The following is a 27,701-nucleotide window of genomic DNA, read 5'->3' on the forward strand; positions in this document are numbered from 1 at the left end:
GCGGTGAATGAGAGAAAAAAAAAAAAAGATTTCTGAAAAACCAAAAAACCAACAAAAAAAAAAAAAAAAATGCACATGCATGCACACCGCCGCCTCTTCAAAAAGAGCCTGAGTGAGCACCAGAATAAGGCCAACCTCCCTCTCCCTCTCTCTCTCTCTGCCACCTTCCTCTACCTGCTGTCCCCAGTCGATCCCCGGCAAAACTTGGCGGCAGATGTTGCTGTGCTAAGTTGGCTCTGAAGTGCCTCCCCGGCTCCCCGGTCTCACCGACAACACAGTCAAACCACATTAGATCTCTTTATTTGTGCCTGGGGCAAGTTCGGCACTGCAGCTGTGTCCACCCCCGCTCTACCTTTGGTGTTGAAGGCCCTCGGGCGCAAAATGTGAGACCACAAAAAAAAAAAACGAAAAAAAAAAAACTGTTTCACTCATTTTCTGTCTCGCTTCTGCATCTGCTGACAATCCAGCATTCTGGCTCCGGGCGGCAGCACTGAGGGAGGGATGGGGGTGAGGAAAGGAGACTGCTGAGGGAGTGAAGGGCGGTGAGGATGGAAGCTCGGCGAGGAGGGGGGGAGGGGGAGGGGGTGAGGGGATGGCATGGACACCCGGGTCCCCGTGCTGAACAGATGTCTGCGACAACCTGCTTCCTTACACCTGTACGAGTCCTTGTAACCCGGCGGATGCAGCCCGCTGAAAAATTCATGACCCCGGAGGTTTCCTGTCCACCATCAAAGACAGCTGCCCTCCCTCCCCTTCTCCCTCACTCCCTGCTGCCTCCCCTCCCTCCGCTGCTCCTCTCCTCTCTCTTCTCCGTGCCACCGCTGCCCGCTCTGCCATCTACACCTAACCTCCCACCGGACAGTTCACACTCCTCTCACTCTGATCAAGTCCGGTTTATCTGCTCAGCCCAATATCACACGCATGTCTCACTGAGGGCCAGGCTGGAGAAGGCCAACAACAGTAGCAGCTCAACATGAGCTCTCTAAGAAGACAAGTAACAATAAAAAAAAAAAAATTCCCATCTTCAGCTGAGGGTGCAACAGGAGGTGGGAAAATTGCAATTACTAATCAGAAAGTTGTAACAGTTCTAGAAATCCAACGGTGGGATACTAATGTTGTAAATCCAATATTCAAAAGTCTAGTAAAAACACGGAATAGGTTCAGGTAAAAACTAGTCCAGTGAAATGTGTCCAATGAAAGTCTAATATCAGGTATATGATATCACTAGTACATGCAAACTGTTTTAGTGCCCAAAGCCTTTAACCACTCCACTAAAAAGAGGAAACATGCTAACACAAGTATCAGTCTTAAATATCTTGGCAAAGGTGACTCACCCTCATCGGACAGTTGTGATTTATTTTCCACTGCCCAGATTTTAAATTCTTATCTTTGACAATGAAACCTGAAACCACAGATCTGCATCAGTCAGTTGGGTTTGGCAACTGATGCCAAGTTTCCATATATCCTAGTCTTTGTTTGATACTCTGCTACTTAAACCACATGCCGCCTTCAACGTGGAGTTGTGAATGATTGACATGGATTTTGTTGGGGTGTAAAAGTAATCAGTCAATCTGACTGTGTTGTTTTCAAAATAACATTTGTAAAGCAAAACCTGTAAATTGATTTATATAGATTAATATTACATTGAGGCGTTTCTTACTAAAGAAAGAACTAAGTTCATTCTTGACCTTGGAAGCAATTGATGAAGCCATTTTACCTCAGATAGTGAGTATTATCTAGTGATATAATTGAAAGCTCCAGAACAGCTACTAAATGAACCTTTAGGTGAGATTGATGACCCTGGAACTAAGAATGAACTTTGAACCTCAACTTTTAAGCCAACATGGATGAGAAGTCCTTAAAATGCTCTCAAAAGACAAAAAATTGAACATGTAAATTCCAAAAATCATAACTAACTTAAAAATAAATTATTTCTGTTTTTGCCAATATCCAGTTTCCATTCATTGTCAAGTACTGCTCTGCTATAACGTAACTTCAAACACACATAGCCTTCGTGGCCTCCTGTGTGATTCTCTCCTGTGTCCTCTGTGTACAGTCTTGATCAAAGACTTAAAAGTGGAGTTTAGTGCAGTGATCGGCATGTGAATGAAGTGAGCCAGCGGTGCCGGGGACTCCACTGGCAGCTTTTCTTCCATGTCCTTTTCTATCCTACGAGCTTTGACACAACTGGCTTACTCACCAGTGGGCTTCACTCTCTGTTTTCTAAGCTTCCAAACTGTTTGCTCGGAGCGACTGAGGTGACCTCTTGTGTGGCAACAGCTATCATCTTTTACACAGTGGGATCTGCAGCCCTGATGTTTCCACATTCTGCCTTTTACTGCTTAAAACTCAGACAGTTGGATGAATACTGGGCAGGGGAATTGTTGTCATTTCAGCATGAAAACAGCAACCCTTCAAAGAGTGTATTGCAGGAAAATATGCAAGTTTGGTCATCTAATGAAAACCCTAGCCTCATCAATATGCCACAACACAAACAGCACCAGCCCATTTAACATATTGTTAACAATTTATCATGGCAGTGAAACAAACTCACAGCATACTTTTTGGCCTTTCAGAGAGTAGTGTAGCACAAAGATACCTTGACAGCACACACGTCTGTTAAAGAAGACGATCGGTTTTGAGGCACGTAGTAACAACTGGCCTGCACTGGTTTTGCTTACATTGCAATACAATCATTTGGTTAAAAAGTTGTAGTCTTTTAAAAGTCTAGGTTACATGTAACTGCTGTTGACAGCACTTCAGTCCCTGTAGTTTATTGTGTAGCAGGTCTTGACTACATACTGAAATATAGTCATTGAAAAGATGTTTAAACAATGGTTACGTGCGACCTAGCTGTCTATCAACATTTCAACCAAATTTTGCTTAGTTTACCCATGATATTTGGACGTCTTTTGACCGTCAAATGTTAGGTCAAAAGATGTTGATGATGTTTATTTTTATGGTGCAATTCTTCTGCAATTCTGAGTTTTGCTAAACAGCACTGTGACGCCCTGAGTAGCAACTGGCAGGCTCACAGCTGGCTCACAGCTTTCCATGTTCTGCAGAGCAGCAAACGTTATTCCACTTGAGACGTTTGCAGTCTGACATCATTCTATGAACCATTAAAAAAACTCATGGTTTTTTTTTTATGGTTATTGTTTCTGTTCTCAGACCTCTTTGAGGAGGAAGATAATCAGTACAGCCTGTACAGCTTCTGCAATATTTTACTTCATTCACAAAAGGGAAGTGTTTGGGAGGAGTCAGTTATTTGTCTCTTCAGTTTCAAATGCAATTTATTCCTTTAGCAGGCTCTATGCAAATGAGGTAATGCTGTTCTACCTTGTAGCATTCAAAAAAAGAGCTGTATGCAGCATTAATGTAGGACTACTACACTGGCTACCACTGTCCAAACATTTGTAGGGGTGACTTCATACGAAGAGGCTAATGAAAACCTGTTTCTGGGTCTGAAATCTGGTCAAAAAAATGTAATCTAAACGCTCCATCACTCTACACCTGTCTGCAAACTGATTCTAATCTATGCTATTCATTTTGAGATTAGGCATATATCTCAGTGTCAACAGCAGATGGTGTGGTTTGTTGGATTAACTGCTGCCTTAGAAAGCTAAGAACATATCAAAACATCTGGTTAACTCTGACTTGGTGGCAGTTTGTGAGCAGTGTGCTCTCCTAACTGCCTGTGGGGCGTCGGGTTTCAGTGTGTTGGTTTGTGGCGGCGATACGTTTCCTCTTCTCTGACGGAGGTTGAGAAAAGCCCAGAGGATGACCATATTAGGTTGTCCCCATCATGCTTCCTTCAGTGAGCGTTTGCAGCTGTAACTCACCATCGGCCCAGTTAGGTAACAACAACACAATGCTAAACTTGTGCCAGCAACTTCCTCTGCTAAGCGGCAGTACACAGATTATTGTACCTCCATGGCTGTAATTCAGTACTGCAATAAAACAACGAGTTTTTAACTGTAATCGTGCTGACTCAAAAGATTTGGAGGGATAAAAACTCTCAAATTAAGTCATACTGGGGATTAGGGCTTTTATAATAGTGAAAAAAAGAAGACTGACCACAGTGCTGACTGATACAAGAAATTTATATCCCTGAATACAATAAACTGCACCGATGACCACTGACGAGACTTTGACTCACTCCCTTGAGGCTGTAGGTTTGTGCAACTAAAAACCCAACACAACACTCCAACGCTGATTTACTGTATCCCACACACACACCCTACAGAAAAACACCCACGTACACTTTACTGGTTATTCAATCTTGCATGCCTCCGCATATTTTCTTCATAATGAGTATGGTCTGTGTTTTAGGCCTTTCTGCAAATATGTTTTCCACTGGGAACAAAAGTGTCAAGAGGTGGAAAACGCTATGGTTCTTTTCAATGACTTACCTTCTCTGCAGATGTGGGTCGCATGAGGGAAACTCGGTCATACTGTCGCCCCAGCAGAGCCCACAAAGCATCGAGACGACCCTGATAAAAAAGAAAAATGGGATCTTAGTTCAGCAACATGTTCGTTAACCTTATTTGCAGAAACGGTAAGAAGAATCTAATGGCCTTTAAATTAGCTGGTCTTGAATGGAGCTGGCTCAGGTACCATCACGTGACCTTAATGTGGAATTTTGTGACCTCTGTCTTGATTCAAGGATGATCTTTGGGGTTAAGATCACCCCCTTCATATCAGACCACTTGCTATCATTTGTCCAAATTTCCACTCTTAGGTTGCATGATGACTCCTGAGCCAGCTTCATTTGCTGAATGAAGACCACGAGAGGCTGCTTTAAAGAGCCAGTAAGTGGACCTTTGACCTTAGATGATTTTGTTACATAATATATCAAATGACAAACAAGTTAGAGGGAAGAGAACTGAAAAAGAAATACAAAAAACCCCAAACGTATTCAGTCACATCAGTTGCATGCGGGTACATGGCTGTAGCACTTACCTTGATGGGAGTGTACCATTTGTTCTCGTTTTGATGGTAGGTGGGGGCGGCCTTCGGGGTGGGACGTTTGATCATTGGCTCCTCTGCGTCCTCTGGTATGGACACTACAGCATTCTTTGCTTTCTCCAGCCTGGCCCCCTCCTCGGTCGAACCCTTCTCACCCCAGCGCACCTAGACAGGTGAAACCACACACACACACACACACACACACACACACACAACACCAATTTAAGAGACAAGAATGGCTTATTCGGTTCTTTTTCCATTCATTATTGACAAAATATAAAAATTACATTAGTGCTGAAACTATTAGTCGAGTAATTGATTAGTCGATTGTAGGGCCGGGCATCACTTGTTTCTACAGTGGTCCCGAAAAGATACTGGAGCTTAAAACTAAACTCAAGTATCGACTTTTAGTACGTAAAGCTCCAAAAACACAGGATCCTACAACTTCCCATAATGCAACTTGATAGTGTATTTTCATTAGACCCTCACTGGTTTGTCAACGGCTATGTCTTTAAACTCCACAACCCCAGTTTGTAACACAGACTTTCTGTTAGAAAATGTGTAGACTCCAAGCCCAAGATGAGATAAGCCTGATGACATCACTATGACATCATGGAGGTGATTTTCTCAGACTTGACAAACTTCCTTCAGAGCCACAGAAGACATTATGCAAGTATTTTCATACACTCAGTAGTAGTCATGGTCGCTCTTAAATGCAATCGATAATGACAATAATAAGTAGTTGCAACCCTTAATTAAAAATCCGTCGTAATAGTCATGAACTACTAAATACCATCCATACCAGCCAATAAGCAGGCAGGGGAGGCTGAACACACTTTCAGCCATTGAGGAGCTAACCAGTACAGGAAGGAAAAACAGGATGATAATAAGAAGGGAGTTGGACAACTGCTATCACTATATATCCATAAGAAAATGAAATGACCTGAAAACCTGTTTTTGCTTTTATTAATAAGCGCATTTACATGTGGTGTAATGTGTTATGTGTGTGTGTGTGTGTGTGTGAGTGTGTGAATGTAGGCCTGTGTGTTAGTTAAGCTGTCCTGCTTTTAATTGAATTCATCACATCTGTTGCAAGGAGGAGATAAAAAAAATCCACCGTCACATGAATGGGGAGAGGTGATTAATTAGCGACACAGTTTTCAAGCTGTAGGTTAAGCCGTGACAATATAGAACAGCTTTTCAGAATCATCTCTGGGATACATCCCTGGCCTGCCGCATCAAGAAAAGAGAGGGCTGCGATGAATAAAAGATACGTTGTCACCTCAGCCGGCTCAATACACATTTGAAATATTGGCAGCGGCAAGGCGGTGGTTTTCTCAGCATGGCGTCTTAAATGTGGATGCTGAGGAGAGGACAGGTTGATCTTAACAAGCACCTCTTTCTCCATCCATAGGGGGGAAAGCTTCAGAAGTGGAGACGGGCCTGTCGGTGGGAATCAACCTGCTACAGGAAGAAGAGAGCGACGGGATAGCCGGGCTCGCAGCTCACCAACTCTCGTGGGGAAGAAGTCAAGAGGTAGGAGCTCTCTGAGGATTCTGGGAAATCCCTGCAATGCCACTAACTTCCTCGGGGCTGAGAAGTGGTAGGGGGTACAACAGTGAGGGGGGGGGGGGAGCTCGTCTTTAAACCTGGATTCCCTTCGGAGGAGGCAGATAACAAAGGGGCTGCCAAGGTTTGAGAGTTGAGAAGGGGGAGATGAAGAGGAGAGGTGGGTGAGGTGGATATGTCAAGCTGACAGCAGCACTCAATCCTTCATCCTGGCAACGACTTGATCCAATCAGGCCCGGACGGCCAAGGACGAGATGGCAGGGCCTGTCATGTCGGAGCCATCAGTGGACTGACGAGGACAGCGGCCCGGCCGGTCAGTCAGTCAGTCAGTCCCTCCTCCTGCTGCCTGTGAAACTCAACAAACTTGTAGCTTCAGAGAAAAGACTGAATGTCAGCAGTTGTCTCTAAACCTGATGCCGGTTTACAGGATAACAGCTGTCAGAAATGCCTCACTTCCTGCTGTGTAGAATTTTATCTTTGTAGGATTTCAGTTGGTAAGAAAAGATAGTATTACTGCCCTAATGTTTTAAAATGTGCTGCTCAAATCATTTCACATCAAGACAACTTCATGAAGATTCATGTGTCAAACATAATGAAAGAGACGTGACTTTGTGACTGTGATGAAAGTGTTTCATGCTCCTGAAAGCAGTATGTTGGGGAATGACAGTTAGGCTCTCACCTCCATGCGTTTGATCCCTCCAGCTCCTCTTCCTCCGTAGTAGGAGGCGTCCACAGTCGGCCACTTCTTCTTGGGCAGCTGCTCTGGTTCCTTAAAAACACAGGGAAATTAGGAGACTTATACTCATACAGTATAAATGTGTATTGTAGTTGGACCCATATGCCAACTTTATTCTTGTAAACAACTGCATCCATCAACTCTACTGCATGGACAAAAGGAAGGTAATGCAGGACTGTGCTTGCTATTGTTCTATTTTCCTTCAATCCCATTTATAAATAATTGAATGCACTTCCTCTCAAAGGAAAGACTCATTTACGCAATTTAATCAGGAAGGAAGAGACGTCCTTACTTCTACGTGGTTGAAGGAATTATTTCATCAACTAAATAATTACTTAATTTCCTCAAATTATTTCCTTCAGTATTATTAATCCTGTGCAGATTAATCCAGTCTTGCAGAGGGAACTCTTAAAATCTAGTGCTTATTATGATATAATGATATCATTTTCCAGTAATAACACAAAGCTTATTCAACATACAGTATAAGGGTCATAAAAAACAAGAAATCAGCTTAAATGTCTCAGTGTAATACCAGCAGCAACTTCTCAAAGGTTTCCTGAAGGAATAGTTTTTTGGGAAATATTCACTTTATATATAATTCACTTTCTTTCAGAGTGTAAGAAAAGATTTCCCACACTATCTGTATGTATGTTAATTACAGAGTTTGGGCCAGGAGGTAATTAGCATAGCTTAGCATTGAGACTGAAAGCATGGGGAAACATCTAACCTGGCTCTGTCCAAAGTTAAAAAACCCAACCTACCAGCACCTCTAAAGTTCACTAATTAATACATAATATGTTTAATCTGTACACAAACAGAAATGTAAAAGCGACATATTGTGGTTTTAGTGTGAGTTACATCTTTACCAGTATTTATGCTAAGCTAGGCTAATCGCCTCTTGGCTCTAGCTTCTTACTTAACACAAAGACATGAGAGTGGTATCCATCTTCTCATCAAACTATTGGAAAGAAAGTCAATAAGCCCATTTGCCAAGATGTAGAAATATTCCTTTAAGCAAAATTTCTCCAAAAGCTCCATTTTTGTTGATTAAGTTAATTTCAATGTGGTATATAACAAAGTGCAGTATTTGTTCTGGGACTCTGCTTGATGATTTATATTTTCATCTATGGCACTTTAATGGCACACAAATGAAAAAAAAAATTGGTATCAATATAAATATTCTGGTATTGTGGCACTTTAGTGATATACTCACAGGTGGTGGAGGACGGGAAGGTGGAGGAGGTGGCGGCGGGTCTTTGATGACCTGGATAAACAGAAAAAGCAAATGAGCGTCAGCACAAAGTCCACCAGGGGACGTATACAGACACACACAATCACACGCGCTCAAACCTTGTCAAGAAAAGCACAGACGAGGCTGAGTGAGGTGATTCGTGACAGGTGACTGAGTCAGAGAACAGAGACGTCCCTCTAGCTCGTTGCACTGCGGAGACGCTGCCGCTGCCAGGCTGCTTTGTAACTGCAATTGGCACCCCATCGCCTCGATGACTACTGATTACAAGGATTCTGCTTGTAAACCAACATCAGGGGCCCCCCGTGCAAAATAAAGAAAAGCTGAAAATAAACTTGTTGACAGGGGAGTCTTTGGGCCGAGCACTGCTGCCCGTTTAGCTCTTAATTAATTGGATGGGGTTCAGTGCTCCCAAGCAATCCCCCCAATCATAAAGTCCTAAGGAGTTAATTAGCTCCAATGAGATACAGAGGAGGAGGCTCGGGCTCAGCTCCAAGCTCCGTCTGCGTGGAAGATGAGTGGCGGCATACACACAGGAACAAAAAAAAGGCAAAACACACACACACCCACACATAACCACGACACCCCTCTCCCACAGCAGAGTGACCAGCCCAGCGGCATTGTTCATGACAACACTGGATGACATGGCACCTGAGGAGCAGGTTGTCCACAATGTGATTCCACTCAAGGACAAGATGCCTCTACTGGGTTTTTCAGATGTGCATCGCAAAGCAAAGAGCAGCCTGACAGTGACATTTGTCAGGTGTCAGTCAACCGCTTCACATACTGATGTCCAACTTTTTACTGCAGGATTGCTGAACACACCACTGCCACTCACTCTGTCTGTGAGAGGGATCACGCTGGAAAGACAGTTTAAGTCTTCTGTGTTTTCAGGTTTCAGGAGTTGTAAGTCGTCGTCTGGTAAATAGTCATTACAGAGGACAGGCCTGTAGCTCCCAAAACGCAGAGGTCCTGTCTATGTTGTCTGAAAATTGTGGGATTTAGGTGCATAGACCCCTATGAGGGTGCCCTGTGCTGAAAGTATTAGTCAATTAATTAATCAATCAGTCAATTGACAAAAAAACTATTTTGATAATCAATTAATCATTGAAGTCATTTATCAAGAAAAAATACCAAATATTATGTTTCCAACTTCACAATTGTGAGGTTTGCTCCTCTTTTCTGTTTGATATCGTTGCAAACTAAATATATTTGGGTTTCGGACTGTTTGTTGGACAAAGGTAGCAATCTGAAGACATCACATTGAGCTCTGAGCATTTTTCCCAATTTCTGGACAATATTTATTCAATATTAAATGATAATTAAAATGAGGTTTAGTACTCTGCTCAAAGGCTCATCAGCAAGGGTTGATAAGAAAAGAAAGAGTGTTTCCTGTTCACTTCTCCACCCACATTTTCCCAGGCTTGGTGTGAGATAAGGCCTTATTTAACTGTACCCTGTTACACAATAGTGGACGTTAACACTGCACACAGAGTACAGTAGCTGGCCTATAAATACTGTACATATAATTGAGGACATATCTCAACTTGAGGTGTGCGGCAAAGTGGAAGGCAGACCTTTGTCCATTTGTCATCAAAGACAGATACTTCATTGTCATCACTGGTTATGCATTTGCTAAATTGGTATTGGAGGGAAAAAAGAGCAATGTAATTATGGCATATCATAGATATTAACAGCTGTTTCATTCACTGTTAAGCACAGGGATACCATCACACTCTACACATACTGTTGTCATTAGAATAATGAAAAATAATCAATTAGGGTTAATTAATTGCTCTTTGACACGCAACTGGCTGTAAGCAAATCCGGTAAAGGTCTATTGGTAGCTTCTCCATACGCTGATTAACATCATTTCAGCCACACCTTACGTTGACAGGATTATCTCTTTTTATTAAGTAATTATGCAGCAGATTTCCTGGACATATTGTGGGATAAATAAAGCATTATACAAATGACGGGGCTCTGCTGCTCTTTCCCAGCTACCTGATGAACAGATGTGAAGAGGAGCGTTCAGCGACGTAATTAAAAACTAAACTGCAGGATACTTAGCTGCCTGACATCAGCCCCAGCGGCTCGCCACCGCCGCCACGACACCAGGGGGGAATCAGACCAATCAGAGGCGCTCGGGGCATTGTCCCCATATGGCTGTCTCCGTAACTGTCCAACTGGACTTGATAATCTGTTCATTCCCAACCTCAAGCTCAAACCGTGTTATGTCAAGCTGTTTCGGGAGGCTTACCATGATGGATCAGTGGCAGGTGGCATATTTGGAAATTTAAAAATGATTTGTGCTTGTAACTATGGACAAATAAATCTGTTTGGAGAAAATGAAAATGTTTCCGAGGGGAAAAGAAACAAAAGAAGATAAAAGTTCTGCAACGGAAAGCAACATTGACAACTTCTAACATGAAATAAAATGAAATTATCAGAGATTATTAACATATTAAGCACAAACTAGGTGGAAAAAATGTCCAAAAGTGCATCTAATGTAGCAGTAAGTCATTTGTAATTTGGATAAACTGGCAATGTAACTCAAAACTGCATCTCCAATCCCGAATCCTTTGATTTGAACTAAAGGCTATGCCATTCTGAGTTTAATTTCCAAACAAATCATAAACAAAGAAATTACCACTGCACTGCTTGTATGACCTCTCTCCTGGCATCAATCCATGTGGGAGAGAGACAGAGAGAGAGAGAGGGATTGTGGGAAAGAGGTTGGGCGTGTGTGTGTGTGTGTGCGTGGCCTCATCCCGACTGCTGAAACCTGGCAGACTGGGGGTTTAAATATTAACAAGCCACACATGGCCCTCCTCTTCAGCCGCGTCCCTCGATGGAAGGCAACAGCAGCTCTCTCCACCAAGACAAACACGTCCACGGCCAGACATGCTGCAGGGGGTTTACATTTTAATGCCTTTGTTGGTTTTCCAAAATATGCTTCCATCTCATCCTGGATGGGCTCCCTTCAGGTCCACAAAGCCAGGTGACGTCTATCATTTAAGGGGCGGCGCGGTGAGCGGAACGGGGGGTGGGGCGATGGCGGTGGTGGAGGGTAAATTTGCCTTTATCAGATCTCAGTAGAAAAAAGCAGAGCCACAGAAAAAGACCAGGGTCGACCATCTGCAGCCCCTCTCATAGCCCCAACGATAATCTGTTGTGGATTTTTGTAAATGGTTAAGTGGGTGAGACCGTTTTCCAAAGGCGATGAGGGCAGGGTGAGGCGTTTACAATAGTAGTTTTCATGAATATCCAGGACTAAAGAAAAGTTTTAACAATGGATTAAAGAAATAAATACCTTCCATCAAGTACAATCAAGTTGTTGAAAGGGAAACAATAAAAGGAGACCTCACAACTGAATTGCAGATTCAAGATTCGTTAATCTTGAATCTGGTGATCTGTGGAATTAATAAATAACCTTCCAACTTCCACATTTAGACCAACACATCTGCACTTACTAATGAAATTCTCTTTAATCACCAGAGCCTCTGAACTTGCAGCAGCATGAGTCTATATATATATATATATATATATATATATATATATATATATATATATATAAAAAAATAAAAATATATAAAAGCCAATACTAGCCTGTTTTCACTTTCTTTTTATACCTTAAGGCTTCTTACTGTGAGGGATGGCATCCTACAAGAACACAATATTTTCTGTCTGTGCTGTTTTCCTCTGTGATTTTCTCACTGGTTTAACAATTTTATTTTATTTTTATTTTTTATTTATTTTTATTATTTGGTCAAGAATAAAGAGAAATATTTAGGAATTGAAACAAAGTTTTCAGAAGCTTTAACTAATCAGTAACATTTTTGTTAATTTGGCTGATTTGTATAGTTTTTATCAACACAATGTCTGTGAATTATTCTATAGTATAATATGTACTTTCTGTAATAGGAAGAGCTTCATACTATGTTTGTTTACAACTGGAAGAGTTCACTGACCTACATCTGTATGGTTGCCAGGAGGTGCTGTTGGTGTGCTCTGATTGGTGGGTTTTTCCAAGGTCAAATTTATATGTATGGTGCCAGTGTTGTTTGAAAAAATCTAACTTGTTGAAGGACAGAAACGTTGTTAATAAAGCGTGCAACATTCCTTGCTTCCTTCACAGGCCTGTAGGTAAGACTTTATAGTGCGCAACAGCTTTGTTAAAACTGTTATTTTGTCCCTTCTAATTTTGTACATTTCTGATTTAGCAAAGCAAAACAAAAACAAAGTGCACCTGAAATGAAACACTCTGATTGACAGGATTAGTAAAATAAGAATTGTGTGTTTACCAAAACAGAATAAGTAGTTTAAGCTGGAGCATGGACATGGCAGATTCAACTGTGATTAAACCATAAACAATCTCTGTGATTATTACTAATCACTTCAGTCCCCAGGTAGGCCTAATGTTAGTCCTGGGCAAACAGAGATTTTGTTCATTTTCATGCAATCTGTCACTCACATTCTTCTCCTGCTAATCTATCTCTTGCTTTGTTTTTAACATAGTTTGTTCACATAAAGTGACTTCATCTCTTCTCAGAACTTGTGTGTGATCATATGCAGCATCAGTCACTGACCTGCAGGATGTGGGCTCATCACTTCCCGTTTGAGGTTCCTCCTCTGTGGTGTTGCTAAGCCATCGCGGATGAATGAGGTGAACAGGAGGTGACGGGGTTAAACAGATGTTGACGCCCTTCAGGGCTGGCTGCTGAACAATACTGAGCTCGCTGTATGAGCGGCCTCAGACACACTTAAACCTGGCTCTGACCTGCTGGTTATCATCGCTTTATGTTTACAGTTTTGGGTGTGAGCATAAACTTCACACACTTTGGACAACTACCCCAACTACCGTTTGATTTGCTGCATTTGCATAACAGGATGTTTGTAACTGTCAGAATAAAAAAAAAAAAAAAAAAAAACACCCAGGGAAGATATTTAATGTTCTCACTGCTGACTTTTGTCCATGCAACAGATTTTTATCAAAATTAGACATTGCAAGTCCTGTCTTCACATCTAGAGAAGGTAGCAGTGAGTATTATTTTTTATTATTTCTGACTGCAGGCAACATATGAGTTCTTTGGCATGTTTTGCCAGCACAACAACTTCTGCTGTTATCTCCATGCAAACCCAGAGTAAATTATTCATCAACTCTGGTTGCCCAAAGTTGAATATGTTCAGAGTTGGCTATGAGCAGTGCAGCAACACTCACCAAGGTGCAGCAAAGAGGCCAGAACCACCACATGAGGGCCAGAGCTACGAGGATCAGCAGCACCAGGAAGACTATCGCCACCGCTAAACCATCTGACTAGAGGAGAAAATGAAAATAAATAATCAGTTTATTCATCCTAAAAATGAAGAATTTTTAAATTAAATATCTGGTAATTAGCTGGTGGACAAATATCAGAAGTTTGTTAGAATGCAAATATAAAATGCAGATGAAGACGGAGGTTTACAACCTTTCAATAAAACAACTAAACCCCCACAATCATATGTTTTTAGTTGATCACACACACAGGGACGCTAAATGGCATAAGTTAAAGTCGTACAAAAAAATGGTATAAAAAAATGAATATGGATATAATATGTAAACATGCAGAGGCAACTAAATGGCGAAAAAAGGTAATCCTGATTATTTTACAAGGTTTTATTATTATTATTATTAAAGAAGATCAGAGCTCGGTATCATTTCAGATGCTTTCATTTTGTTTCATATACGAAGGTAATTCAGACTCACACATGTGGAAGCAGTGATGGTGTAGGCGCTGGAGATGAAGGACTTGCCGTTGTTTAGGCTGATGAGAACATCCATAGTCCTGTAAGGAAAAGAGTTAGTGTATTAGTGTCACAGTAATATGTTCAATTAACCATATCTGATACATACAAATTGAACTAAAAACCACTGTTAGAGTCTCCTCCAGGTGTCCACACATTAATTTAGCAAGAAATACACTTCATAACATGACAAGAAAATCGAAATTGTACACAAAACATTAGCTGTTTTACCAGCAATATCACCTTATTGGTATCGGTGTATATGCTGGCAGATATGCACATAGAAATTGCAGTGTTGTTCTATGCAGCATTTTTATGTATTTTTCACTATTATTTTGCTAAAGTGGCAACATTTTTGCTATTACTGCCTCAGTTGATATCTTTTCAAAGATCTCCAAGAGATACATTCTTAATTTTTTTTTTTTTTGCAGTTTCTGGGTGTTTTTATCTGCACTGAAAGACAAAAAAAATCTACGCACTGGTTTTTCTTTTGGATAGAGACAACATCACTGTCCAACATCAGGGGACACAGAGGTACGGCCCACTGACACTGGATTAAAAGGGTTGTCAATCATGTTCACACAGATAAAAAAAAAAAAGAAATAAAATAAATTATTGGTAAGGAACAAGGAATGTCCAGGTCTTGTCTTTCAGTAGATTTCTTTGTCACAACTCTTTTATTACCCAAATATGAGAGCTGTTTATGTTTTTGAGTAAAAAAAGAAAATGAAACTAGCTACAAATACTGTGTGTTAAAAAAGGAACATCGGGTTGATGTATAGGAATTAGATTAACTTTTTTTCATTATCAATATCAGTATCTTCCTCAAAGGTCATACGTCGGTAGGGTTCTACAAAACATCTCTTATGACTTCCAGTGATAGAATAAAGAACTAAATTGTATTATCTCACAAGCAAATCCTGTTTAAAAATGAGTAACAAGTCCAGCGCTCACATTAGCACAGTGCTCAGTAAAGAACACAATGCAAACTAAATGGTCAAACTCAGAGGGAGGAAATCCTCTCATTATCACAGCCGTCAGCATGTGTGGATGAAGTAACCTGACTACCAATAACAAGGCTCGTGAACTCCTATGACTTATTTAGAAGGAAAAATGCACAGAAAATGGGCGCAATTAAAACCCTAATGATGAACGGCACCGCAATTTCCATATGTCTATTACACCCAATCCAATTACAGTAGGTTTAATGAGAATTCAGGATATGGAATGAGCCTGAATTGCCTGAAATCCTCCCTCCAACACAAAAAAAGAGGAGAGAAAGAAGTACGCAGTGCGGTTTTGTGTGTGAGGGGCCAGCTGTGAGTGTGTGGTAGCGTACAGGGGAGGCCTGCATAAAAACTGGTGCTGCGGAATAATAACAAGAGAGCTCTTTGCTTTGCTTTGGATTTTGCCTGAGGCAGTGCCTTGGGCCACCAATTCTCCTGTGGTTCAGAACAGATGAGCAACCAGACCATGTGTCCATTACTATGCAGTGTATTCTAAATATTCTAAACTGACTCCTTTGCACCTTTCCTAATTTACCCACGCTAAATATTTAAAATACAATTCGTGGAACTTTAAATGTCAGATGTCTCAGTTGAGATCAAGATCTCACTTTCATTTATACCATTTAACTTTATTTGTAAAGGATGGTTTAGCTGAGCAGAGCCATTAATAAAACAGTACACAAAGTACAGGTTCAATTAAAGCACACAGGTAGAGGACAATTATTCAGAACAGTTTTAAAGTTATAGAGAAGTATAATTGTTTAGATTTTAAGGTAACATTACAGATTGCTCCAAAAGTGTGTCCTAGTTCAATTCTGGCCCGGGATCCTGAAGCATTAAAAGAAACCCGAGAACCAAACACATTCCGAATCTGACAACCGTAAAACCAGAACACAAGAGACAACAGATAAAAACGTCAGACAACCAACAGTCAAGCGACGAAGAGTTTTCATTAAAACTTTTACCAGAGTCGTAAAAAATCCAGTCATGCCAAGATTAGTGTGTACATATGGTGTATCTAAGGTGAAGAACGTATTTGATTGTGTGCTGTAGTTAAAAGGCTTAAATGAGAGAGGAGATGTGTGACAGTAGAGGTTTATATATTTATCAGACGTTTATCATCCCTCCTTGTCAATAAGAAATTCAATCTAACTTTGCGACACAGAGAGAAATGATGAAATTATTTTTAAATATTAATTTTGAATTATGAATTATGAATCTGTGTATTCCACACTTTCTTTTGATCGGTGCTATGTGCCCTATTTCGATGACAGGCGTTTGGTTTGTTAAACTGCACTACCACCCTGGTAGGAAAAAGGAGGTTGGACTGTGACAATCACTGGGCACGCACACTAAAGAAGGCCCGTTCGTGCTCCCTTCCCTTCTTAATCATGAGTGTATAAATACCCAACATATGAGAACACTCTAGAAGATTAGAAAACTCCTATTTTTGAGTGTGAACCAGTTTGCTTCTATCAGAAAACATCCCTTTGCGTCCGATGTGGACTACTGAAACGCTGAACGCCTCTGCAGCTCCAGGTCCTTGCATGTTAACTAAGTGCTTGTGCTGATTGGGTGAGGGGAGAGGCTAATTTAGCTGACACCCTTAATCCGTGATAATGGTGGGCAGGTTGTTAATCAAGGTGGAGGTGTGGACCCGGCGTGTGAAGGAGGAAAGCTCCCAAGCGAGTTACGCTGACAAACGCCCGCCCCCCTCCCTCACCTGACATCGCTGGACATCCTTAATGCACCACAACCCAACCACAGTTGGAGAGGCCTTTTTTCTTCCTCCCTGAGACACGGGCTGCTAATTTACCGACTTACTGTCGTAGGCAGAATCTGCTCCAGCCCAGAGCCATAAGTCATATATGCTCTTCTCTTTTTCACCCTTTTATTTCCAGGAATATTAACAAAAGAATGATTAGTAATTGGGTGACAAGATTTATTAAAGTGGTTATTCTGCGCCACAGTATTACAATATTACATTAGTGCTGAAATGATTAGTCAGTCGATTAGTCGCTCGACAGAAAATTAATCTACTACTTTTTTTGTTAATCAACTAATTGTTTAAGTCATTTATCAAGAAAAAGTACCTAAAATTTTATTTTTCCAGCTTCTCAAATGTAAGGATTTGCTCTGTTTTATATCATTGTAAATGTAAAATGTAAAAATTTTGGGCTGTTGGTTGGACAGAACATGAAATTGGGAGACTTGATGACAAAATGATTAATTCTTTAATTGAAAATAAACCCCCGACAGATAAATTGATAATAAAAATTGTTAGTTAAACAACCCAGTGCATATCTAGTGATGGTGCACCAAAACATTGATGCTCTAAATTCTCCTCTTTTTCAACAAAAACAATGATGGTGGCCATTACACAGGCAACATCAAGCAAGACACAAAATAAACAGGGGACAGAAAGGGTCCAAAAGAATGATAAAAGGCAACTGAGTGACTTTAAAAAGGAGCCAGATGAATAATTTAAAAACAATGCTCAATGTCATTTAAGTTTTCCATGGTAAAAGCCAGCGAGTGACAGAGGAGAGAGCTGCAGCTGCATGGTGGGTCGATGGTTATGTTTGAATAAATGGGAGATGAGAGGGCAGATTGTCACAGGGCCATGGGATCAGTCAAAATTTGGGTAGAAAGCCGACACAGGCACCCAGGGACACCAGTTGAATGGCATAGGGCTTCTTCTCGATGCAGATCTATTGCTCCATGTTGGAAAAACTTTGTCCCCAGGCTCGCTGTAATCTGTCAGAAAGTAATCCCACCGTGACACTAAGCTTTGGTGATGTGATACAGCTGGAGCGGCAGACAATGGTGACGCTAATGGCTTTCAAACTTCCCTTAAAGATGTGAAAATTGAGGAGGCTGAATAATTCACGGCAGAGCATATGCGAGGCCTGTCACTCAACATCCAGGAGTCATCACTCTGCATGCATTTGTGTGGCAGAAGTTCTGACAGAGGGGAGGAAACTCGGCTGACAGGAGGGATCGCCTCGTGAAGCCTGGGGACCAGATGAGAAGTTGTGTTCCAGAGTGCGACATCCACCATTTGGAAAGAGTGACATGCACTCTAAAACTGACTGATGGTACTATATTGAAATATAGTGATGGTTTGCTGGCATGGCAGCTGGTTACTTAAAGGACTATACCAGTGTGTTGTACCATAAAACTGATTAACTACAAATCATTACAGTTTTAACAATCCAAGTAGCAATTGGTTTCTATTCATTTCTGTATCAATTAACTGACTTACTATCTTGAGATGTATAATCCACCACAGTAAACATTAAGCCTTTGTCAATGTTACATTATTATGTGATAATGCTGTAAAAAAGGCAGATTGATTTGAAAAGATTGTACTGCATTGATTTAAAACGATAATGTAATGACAAAGTTCGCTGCCAAAGATTACACAACTCAAGCAAATTGCTAATACATTTTCAGATCATGGCAATGTCTGCACTGAACATTCAAAACCCATCAGCATGAATTTCAAAATGATTAGCTTTGATGTAAAGTAGTGTTTCAAAGGGTCCCAAGATAAATCACAAAATGATTAAAAGGGATGAGAAGGGGAAAACAATTGTTACACAAAATTCTGTTTATTTTTTCAGACCTTATTCATTATCTCAGATTTGTTGTGAGCTAGGAAAAATATGTATTTTTGGTATTGGGGTGAACTGTCCCTTTAAGAATGTTTGTCACTTAGGATCAAGGGCAAGTTGAATTTTATGTTTCAGTTTATTGCTTATTTTTGTTTTCCGGTACCAAGAAGAGTTTGAATCATCGGACATCGCACATTTAAGTCTGAAGCTGACACATTGCTCCTTGCATCCTTCAATCAGAGACAGCTGGTTCCAGCTTCATCATGTGACAACAAATCAATGCACATCCAACATGTCTGTGCCACAACATGGATGACAATCAAACAACAGGACAGTTCTATCATAAACATCTTCATACCCCCACTGGAGCAGATGGAGTGATGCTGCTGCTAGCAGCAGCCCTGGGACAGCTTGTTTAATTACTGACGAGCGTTAGCATTAGCTACTGTACCTGCTAGGTAAAGCAGGTGTTGACTTTCCCCTCGATTATTTTTTGTCCTCCACCATTATTGTGAAAACACCAGGTGAGGACATGCTGCTGCATGATCGCAGCCACTTAACCTCTCGATCGGCACCCCAGCAGGTTATGCTGGGTCTCCTAATGGGGATATACAGAGGGGGGAGGAGGAGGGGGGAGGGGAAAGGGTGGGGAGGGAAGGAAGGGCGTCAGCAGATGCCACTGTTTCAAGCCTGATGCCACAGCTGTCAGCACAGATGATGCCTCTGCAGTGAGTGCTCCTACACAGCTCGACCAACTGAGGACACTGTGATTCCTGGACATCGAGGCTGGATGTGGAGCCGCCTGCTCCGAGTTCCCAGTGGGACAGGAAACTGCAGCTGAGCACCTCACCTCGAGTGACTGCTGTATCTGAAATATGTTCCCAACCAATCCATGTCTGTGAGGTCAAGACAGAAATTCAAGCAGAGTTCGCTGAGGAGAAGGTCTCACGTGTAACAACGTGGCCAAAAAGGGGAAACAGGGAGACGGAATGTGCAATGAAAAGGCGATTCTTCTTCGGCTGAGTAGAGCCGTGTTAACGGAGTGCCCTATGCGCCGGAAGCAGTGATGGAGCAGAAGCAGACAGATGGATGGAGACTTAAGTTTCCAGGCTCTGCCGTTACATGCAGGTGGTCCTGGGTGCTGGGATTGTCAGTGCATGGTGAATTATTTAAATGGGGAGTGTGGAAAAGGGAATGGCTGCATCTGTCGCACATCCTTTTAAAGCCCCTCCAGCAGATGTGTTTACTCACCGCCCGTACCAGCTAACTACTTTATGGGTCACCATCGGCAGCCAAGAGTTAATTAAGCAGGCCTTTTGCAAATGGTGGGCACGTAGCATCAGCATCAGCTCAGGTCCTATCAGGTCGCAGCAGGCGCTGTAGGCCTGTGGTTTACAGATGCAGTCGCTTAAGTTCATCTTTTTACTGCATCCTTGGCGAGTTGGTTGAAAGATATAAGATTTTGTTTGGCTTTCCTGATTTCTATTCAAGAGAGAAAAATCTGGATAAAGCAACCAGTTGTATTTAAAATTTTGTATTTTCTTCACATTGATAATTGAAGAAAACCAGGTAATTGCAATCCCACTGCATTGTGTGAATTTCCTATATTAGTGAAAGCGACAGCAGCAGGAATTAGTGTAAAATATAGTATTTCTAGCAGCTGGAGGAAAAGAAAAGGAGCAGTGACCTGCTGTAAAAAAAAAAATTTAAATTAAATAAATGAAAGGAAACTAAGAAAGAAGTCTGAGCAGCCTCGACAGAGGTATGCACTCTCAATCTTTTAAATTTGTAATTTTATTAGCAGAAAACTAGTCTGCATTTTATAATGTGCATTCTCAAGGTTAGAAATAACAGCAAAAATGTTTTTAAAAAAATGCCTGTTCTTGTAATATTAAGAAATCCTTTAAGATCCAGATCTACACCAAAAACTCATTTTTTATTAATTTACTCGTGGCCTAACTTCTCAATCCATTTATTTAAAAAAGGGACAATACAGGTAGACATGCAAATAAAATGGAACACAGATATATATAGGACTTATTATATAGGACGCTAATTTGCAGACCTGGTCACTGGTTAGACTTTTGAATACAGGGTTAAAAAGTACTGAACACACAAAAAAAAACATTGTTCGAGAGTTCAAATGCATGTGTCTATGTACTGTATATACAATATGTACTGCACAGGACTGTATATGCATCAACATACAGGTGCAAAAGTGCATTTTTCTTGCGAGTGTGTATGTTGTGTGTACGTACATGTATGTCTTTGTGGATATAGTGGATTTATGCAAAACTTGTTCAGCGTTCAAATGTTTGTTGTTGTTCAAGCCATTATTTCATTAAAAACTTAATTTATTTGGAATCTGCAAGAAGACTTTGTGATAGCCTGCTAACGAGCAAAAAAACAAGTAGAACTGAAAACACGAATGCACGTCTAACTTCATGTTTTATATCCCTTCAAAAACTCATGTTCCTCTTTCAGCACTGTCAGTTTCTGGCAGAAAAACATGTTCTCCATGTCCATGAGCAGTTTGGACGTCAAAATGAGAGGATTATCTGAGGTGAGGTTCAAGTTGATTTGGAGTTACAGCATCGCCGTCATCATATGATACATAATCTGTTTTAGAGCTGAAAGACCTTTAGGAGCCAACGGCACTCATAATCATACATTTTTGATTGGATTGCAGTCATCGAGGACATTAAAATCTGTTGTTCCATCTAGAATGCCTTAGCGATCATCTGTTATGGTTTGGGATTATAAGAGATGACGTTAAAATCAAACAATAGCTATGCAGTCAGGAATAAATGCATATTTACACTGTTTTCACTTAAATCTTTGTGGGTTGTATGTATGGGGTGTTTTTCTGTCAGGCTCAATCTACAATGTTTACTGCGTCTTTACGCTACACCAAAGTCTTCATCCCTTCATCGACTGTTTTTACATACAGCTGATTTACAGATTTAGGAGTTGTTTATTCGCACAAAAAAGAAATGGAAAAAAGAGGCAGAAAAAATAAAAGCTGTGAATGTAAGACCAAGAGAACCAAGAGCTTTGAAACATCTTAGCTAAATATAAGAGAGATACGAGTGATTTAAATAAAAAAACAGAACTCAGAGGAGAGCAGCACAAAAACAACACAATGCCTGAAGAAAAGGGGAAATAAAATTGTTTTGAAAGAGTCCCGATGTTGGGGAATGTAAGAGAGAGGATGTATCTGTGTGTGTGCGGTTTTACAGAAGAAGAACAAAGACATGATTCACTCTGCCGATTTCTACTGAGATAAGCTTCTTGAATTCCAGTTGCAGCTGAAAAACAAACGCTAAGAGCTGACATTTACCAGACAATACTTTTCTTTTCTTCACTATTTTATGGCAAAGTAACGATCTGTAGGAGAACATATTCAACCTATTTAGACGATCCCATTTATAGATGCCGGATCCATAAGAGAGTTCACAGAGCCTGTCATTAAAACTTCACACATTTCAAGGTGTCCACATGCCAAGATCAAAACTTAAATACATCTACAGAATAGAATAAATTAAATCTGATAAGAAAATAAGCAGCATTTTATTTCAGAGGAACATGCACCACTTCAGCAGTAGACCACATGATTGGCCAATATCTGATAGTGATATACTAACATTTAATTAGAATTACCACAGCGGGTTGTATACCTCCGCCACCCAGTCAAGTTGCAGCTGACATCCAGATGCGAAGCCTCTTTAGCTGTAGGTGAAACTCACTCACAGGATCATGATTAGCAAGGCGCGCTCCAATACGTTGTTTGCAGTCACGTGATTCTGATGATGCTTGAAATTCAGAATGAGGCAGGAAGTGAAAGGCAGAATGGACGAGATGGAGGAAAGCCCGTACTGTGCTAGTTATTGTTTACTCATTGTGTCGTCCCAGTCAACATGTGTGTGAAATCTGGAATCGCCCAATTCATTCTTAAATTATGGATAAAAACCTATTTTGAGGTCACAATGACCTTTGACCTTTGAGTCAAAAGTGTCACCTATTCAGTGTCCGACCCACTGTGAAATATGGTCACAATCTCCCCTTCTGCTCCTGAGTTATGGTGGTGAAAAATGGCCAAAAAAGTGTTTTTCCAGCATATTATGATGCCACAGTGAAAATGACCTTGGACCTTTTGGGTAAAAAAATGTCATCACTTCATCATTGTATCCCATTAGACATCTGTGTGAAATTTAGTCCTTGTTTGTCAAGGTCATTTTGAGGTCAGTGACCTTGACCTTTAAGTCAAAAGTGTCACCAATTCACTGTCGGACCAACCGTAAAATATGGTCATCAATTCTTGAGTTATGGCCAAAAACGTGTTTTGTGAGGCCACAGTGACCTTGACCTTTGACCACCAAATTCTAATCAGTTCATTCTTGAGTCCAAATGGACGTTCATGAGACATCGTGTTCACGAGAATGGGACGGATGGACGGACAACCCGAAAACATAATGCCTCCAGCCACGGCTAGCGCCGGCGCTGAGGCGGAATAAAAAGTCAGCACCATATGCAACACTAACCAATGCTCCACCAGCTCTTCCCTCCAACAGAAACCCCACAGCCTACTTACTTTCCAACTTCATAAAGCTTCGGTGCAGGACACAGCAGATAGTCATTACGCACAGTACTCGGCTTCTGATCTGTAAAAACCAAAAGAGAAGACAAAACAGTGTTAAATTAACTCCTTGGATGACTCACACTCTTGTTCCTGTAACGGTGGATCATTTTATGTGTCTTCAGATAGTTACTGCGATTAGTAATAACAGTAAATTGAGCCTATGTAACGCTTGCAAAAAGGAGGCCACTGTGGTCAAAAGTGGTAACAACTGTATAATAGCGCATTAAATTTCCCTACATTTCCCATGATTCTCGAGTCAGAATTTGTTTTCAATACGCGCTGCATCAGAAAAGGGCCAACTGTAAATTACATCAGCATTAAACCTGTGTTAAATACACAATATTCAAAAGCTATTAAAAAAATACTGGGCATCTCAGATTTGTAATCCCAACTGGAAAAAAATGTATTTATTTACCCAAAACATCCTTTTATATGAAATAAAGCCACAGTTATTATGAACAATATTCCATTATCAACTGAGTTTTCTGAGTGTTCCCTCTCTGTATTACATGGCAAGGATCATATGAATTTCTCTCTAAACTAAATATCAGTTATATAGTAAACCTAATTTCTTTTTAATAAGTGCACACTATTTTGCTGTCAGGAAAGTGACATATTGTGTCATGTGTTTGATATTTCAGCACTTTTCTATTGCTGGGAGTTGCATGAGGGTTAGAAAAAGAGAGAAAGATGACATATTGGATTATGATCTGTGAGTGAGTGTGTGAGTGTGTGTGTGTTCGTTCATCAGCACAGGTTGACAGAGGCCTGAACCATCTTCAGCCATGGAGGTCGTTCAGATTATTGATTTTTTGTTTTTAAGCTTGTCTGCTAGGGGCTCCAACTGGATTGGTGATGGAGAAGACTGTAGCATCTGTTCCACATATGTGGTGTGTGTTTCATAGCTGCCATGATGCCTGTCCATAATTATAAGGTGCCCCACTGTTAAAAAGGTCTGGGCTGAACACATGCAAAAGCCAATAAGGGAATAAATAGCCCCAAGTGGGCGAATGTGAGACAGCCTAAACTGAGAAAGGACTAACAGGAAGACATCTGCTAATGGCCACTTCCTGATTCGGATGAAGTTCTTTTTTAAAAAGGAAAAAAAATATGCTCAAGTGCTTTAGTTAAGTTGAAATGTTGAAAATCAAAAATAACTTGTCAAGGAGAGAAGTGTTGTCATTGGCAGTCGTCAATCCCACACATCCCACGGCCAAATGAGAGCTTGAAAAGATTGGCTTTTGGTGCCAAATCCCGTTTGCTTCCTGAAAAAGGATTTCTCTACAGAACAGACTGCAAGCTCAAAATAAGGAGCACAGTGACCTACATATCCTCCTTTCTTCTGTTGAATTTAGATCATATAGATAAGGAGCTGCGATGAGATTACAGATATGTCGGGACAGGGATTTGTTTTGCCATGTCCTTCCTCTGAATGCCCACCATCAAGTCACATCGCAGCTAGTTGAATAAAAAGATGTGTTGAGTTAGATGCTTGGTGCAGGAGATGTGATGTTTTCTATGTCCACACCATGGACATAAAATGCAATAAAAACACAATAATAATAACAACAACAACAACAACATAGGCCCATTCTCAATCACCCAGAATAAAAGCCAACAGTTGCTCTGCTGACTTACAGATAAATATCTAACTTTAAATAAATGGCAATGTGGAATGGGACAGCACTTTGTGAATTAGATGTTACCTGGATAGCTGCTGTGTGCACCCTTCTCTATTTCTAAGACTAGGACAGTATGAAATGTGGGTATTCCCCTTCAGAAAGTCTTCAGTTCTGCAGAAAAGGTCCACAAGAGAGTCCTTGCAAATGTTTGGGTAATGCAAGACATTGGAACTGCACTGATGAATTTGTTGTTTGATAATTTAGTAGTATGAATCTTTTCCCTTAGTTCCTGTAGACTAAGTCATCATGGCTGTAGGCGAACTGAAGGCTTTGTGTGACGATCAGCTGTGTAACTAATGTGTGGCATTGAGGACAATGTGGGTTTTTTGGTGAAAAAGATGAAGCTTTCCTAAATTAATATACATAAAAATCTTAAGAAAACTTTAACTTAAAGGTCTGAATTCAGTTCACACTGGCCAGTTTACTCATTCCCTCTGATAAACTGACTGCAGTGTTGAACACATATATTGTATAAAATGTAAATGATTCATTATTGTATTAGCAAATCTCCTGCTTTTTCAAAAACACATAACAGCAACAGAGTGCCTCTTTGGGTTTTGACTAAATGTAGGAATCTCCACAAATTCCAATAAGTTGGTGCTTTATTAGCTTTTGCTGTCCTCCATGCTAATGCTGGTCTAGCCTGATGTAAGATTTATGATTTATTTATTGTCAAAACAACACCCACGAATTCCAGTTTGTCTATTTTAATTAGTGATACTTGTACATGCTTTGAGATGCCGATTTAGAGCACATATCAGTGAGGGCCAGACAGGAAGTATTTTATGAATCTGCATTTGGCTTTTTTTTCTGTTCATAGTGATTAGAAAATATCAGAGCTGTGCTGAATGAACATTTTAAGCTGCATTTTAAATTCAGCCAAAGATTCTGCCAAATCTGATCTTAGTCGAGATTTGACCAAGTGAATGCAACGTATACACTACCAGTGATTTCAACCACTTACTGAAGGTTTGCTGGTCGACTATGAAGCTGCAGATGACGCCTTCATTGCTGCGGCCGAGAGTGAAGCCGTTCCCTCTGAGGACAATGTCGAAGGACTCTGTGGCATGTAAACAAATGGGAGATAAGGCTGGGAGGAGAAACCTACATATAGTAGGTAACTATGTTTTTAACTAGAATTTTAACTAAATTAAAATTCTGTAAAACTTTTGATGATCATTTTCTTTGCACATTTTATCTTTCAATTTCAACTTTGATTATTTCTTGTAAACTAAGTTTTCTTTTAAGGGTCTTAATGAGTATCGGCACTATGCAGAGCTTTCACAAACTCCTAGTACTGTGAAACGTTGTTCAACGAATATGAACAAAGTTTCTGTATCTATAGATTGGACTCTTTTTGGTGCAGAGGCATACAATTTTACAACATAGGAGTTTACATGACGACTGAGCAATATCCAAGTTCTCAGATGGCTGGCAGGATCAGTAGCAAAGTTATTCCTTTCCAAATTATATTTTTATAAAAACAAAAACTTAATGGTCTAACTTCTGTATTGCATGTTGTGCTGGACCAATCTACATCGAGATACACTTGAAAGTGTCTCTTTTCACAGATTCTGAGTTATATGCTGATAGATCTGAGCATTATTCACACCAGTGGTTCCCAACCTGGGAGTCACAACCCTCTCAATGAGGGGGAAAAAAAAAAATCAGGGTCACAAGATGATTAAAGGGATAAGACATACATTTGTGTAACAGAAATTTATTTTTTCTGACTTCTACTAACTTGGATACTTTCCTGTCTTTAGGGCCTCTAAAACGCCTTCAAATGAAACAGTCTGAGAAGGATAACTTCACTCTTTGAATGCTCACAACTCATGTTTTGAGTGTGCCATAACCAGTGGTGAAGGGACATTGCATTGCTTAATTTTAAAAGAGCACAAGCCAAAAAGGTTGGGAACCACTGTTTTAGGTGGACCACCCCCAAGGGGTTGGGCATTAATGGCTAAACAGCTACAAAATATGAAATCATTTCAGTTTTCTGGGGTGCTGTGGGGGAGTTTGAGTGGCCTAAGTGCTGTCAGATGATTTGCAACTACCCACACTGATATACTCCTTGTCTCTAAGCAGACTTGTTACCTCACCACTGCTTAAAACTGAGACCTCTTTCCAATTTCGCTTGGAAATATGTCACAAGTTCAGTAAGCAAGCAGTAAAAAGAGGGATTCCTGCAGAGAATGAACCTATTTGTGCGGCGCTCCAGGGACTGACTGTAGCAGGAGGATCCACTCACCGTTCACACAGATGCTGGAGGGCTCCACACTCAGGATCTCTGTGCACGATCGCTTTAATATCTGGAGGATGAGGAAAAAAAAAAGGAAATGGGTACATTATCGCTTGAGAGCCAAGAATAAATACATCAAGTCCTGGCCGTTATCAGCTCTGTCAAGTTTAGAAAACAGATTAGGGTGCAACACCTGAGAAATGTCTCA

General features: G+C 40.7%; 1 protein-coding gene across 1 annotated transcript in view; it reads right to left on the reverse strand.

Annotated features, from left to right (window-relative positions):
* Positions 1-27,701, reverse strand: part of antxr2a (ANTXR cell adhesion molecule 2a) — an 80,386-nt gene that overhangs the window by 37,192 nt on the left and 15,493 nt on the right. Inside the window, exons 8-16 of the mRNA XM_044195251.1 lie at positions 27,503-27,563; positions 26,216-26,311; positions 23,522-23,591; positions 14,269-14,347; positions 13,744-13,839; positions 8,487-8,537; positions 7,217-7,306; positions 4,963-5,133; positions 4,413-4,493 (exon numbers count right to left, since the gene is read on the reverse strand). Of these exons, the coding sequence (XP_044051186.1) occupies positions 4,413-4,493; positions 4,963-5,133; positions 7,217-7,306; positions 8,487-8,537; positions 13,744-13,839; positions 14,269-14,347; positions 23,522-23,591; positions 26,216-26,311; positions 27,503-27,563 (795 nt within the window). The remainder of the gene's footprint in view (positions 1-4,412; positions 4,494-4,962; positions 5,134-7,216; positions 7,307-8,486; positions 8,538-13,743; positions 13,840-14,268; positions 14,348-23,521; positions 23,592-26,215; positions 26,312-27,502; positions 27,564-27,701) is intronic.

The sequence above is a fragment of the Siniperca chuatsi genome, linkage group LG5 (assembly GCF_020085105.1).
Source record: "Siniperca chuatsi isolate FFG_IHB_CAS linkage group LG5, ASM2008510v1, whole genome shotgun sequence".
NCBI classification, from domain to species: domain Eukaryota; kingdom Metazoa; phylum Chordata; class Actinopteri; order Centrarchiformes; family Sinipercidae; genus Siniperca; species Siniperca chuatsi.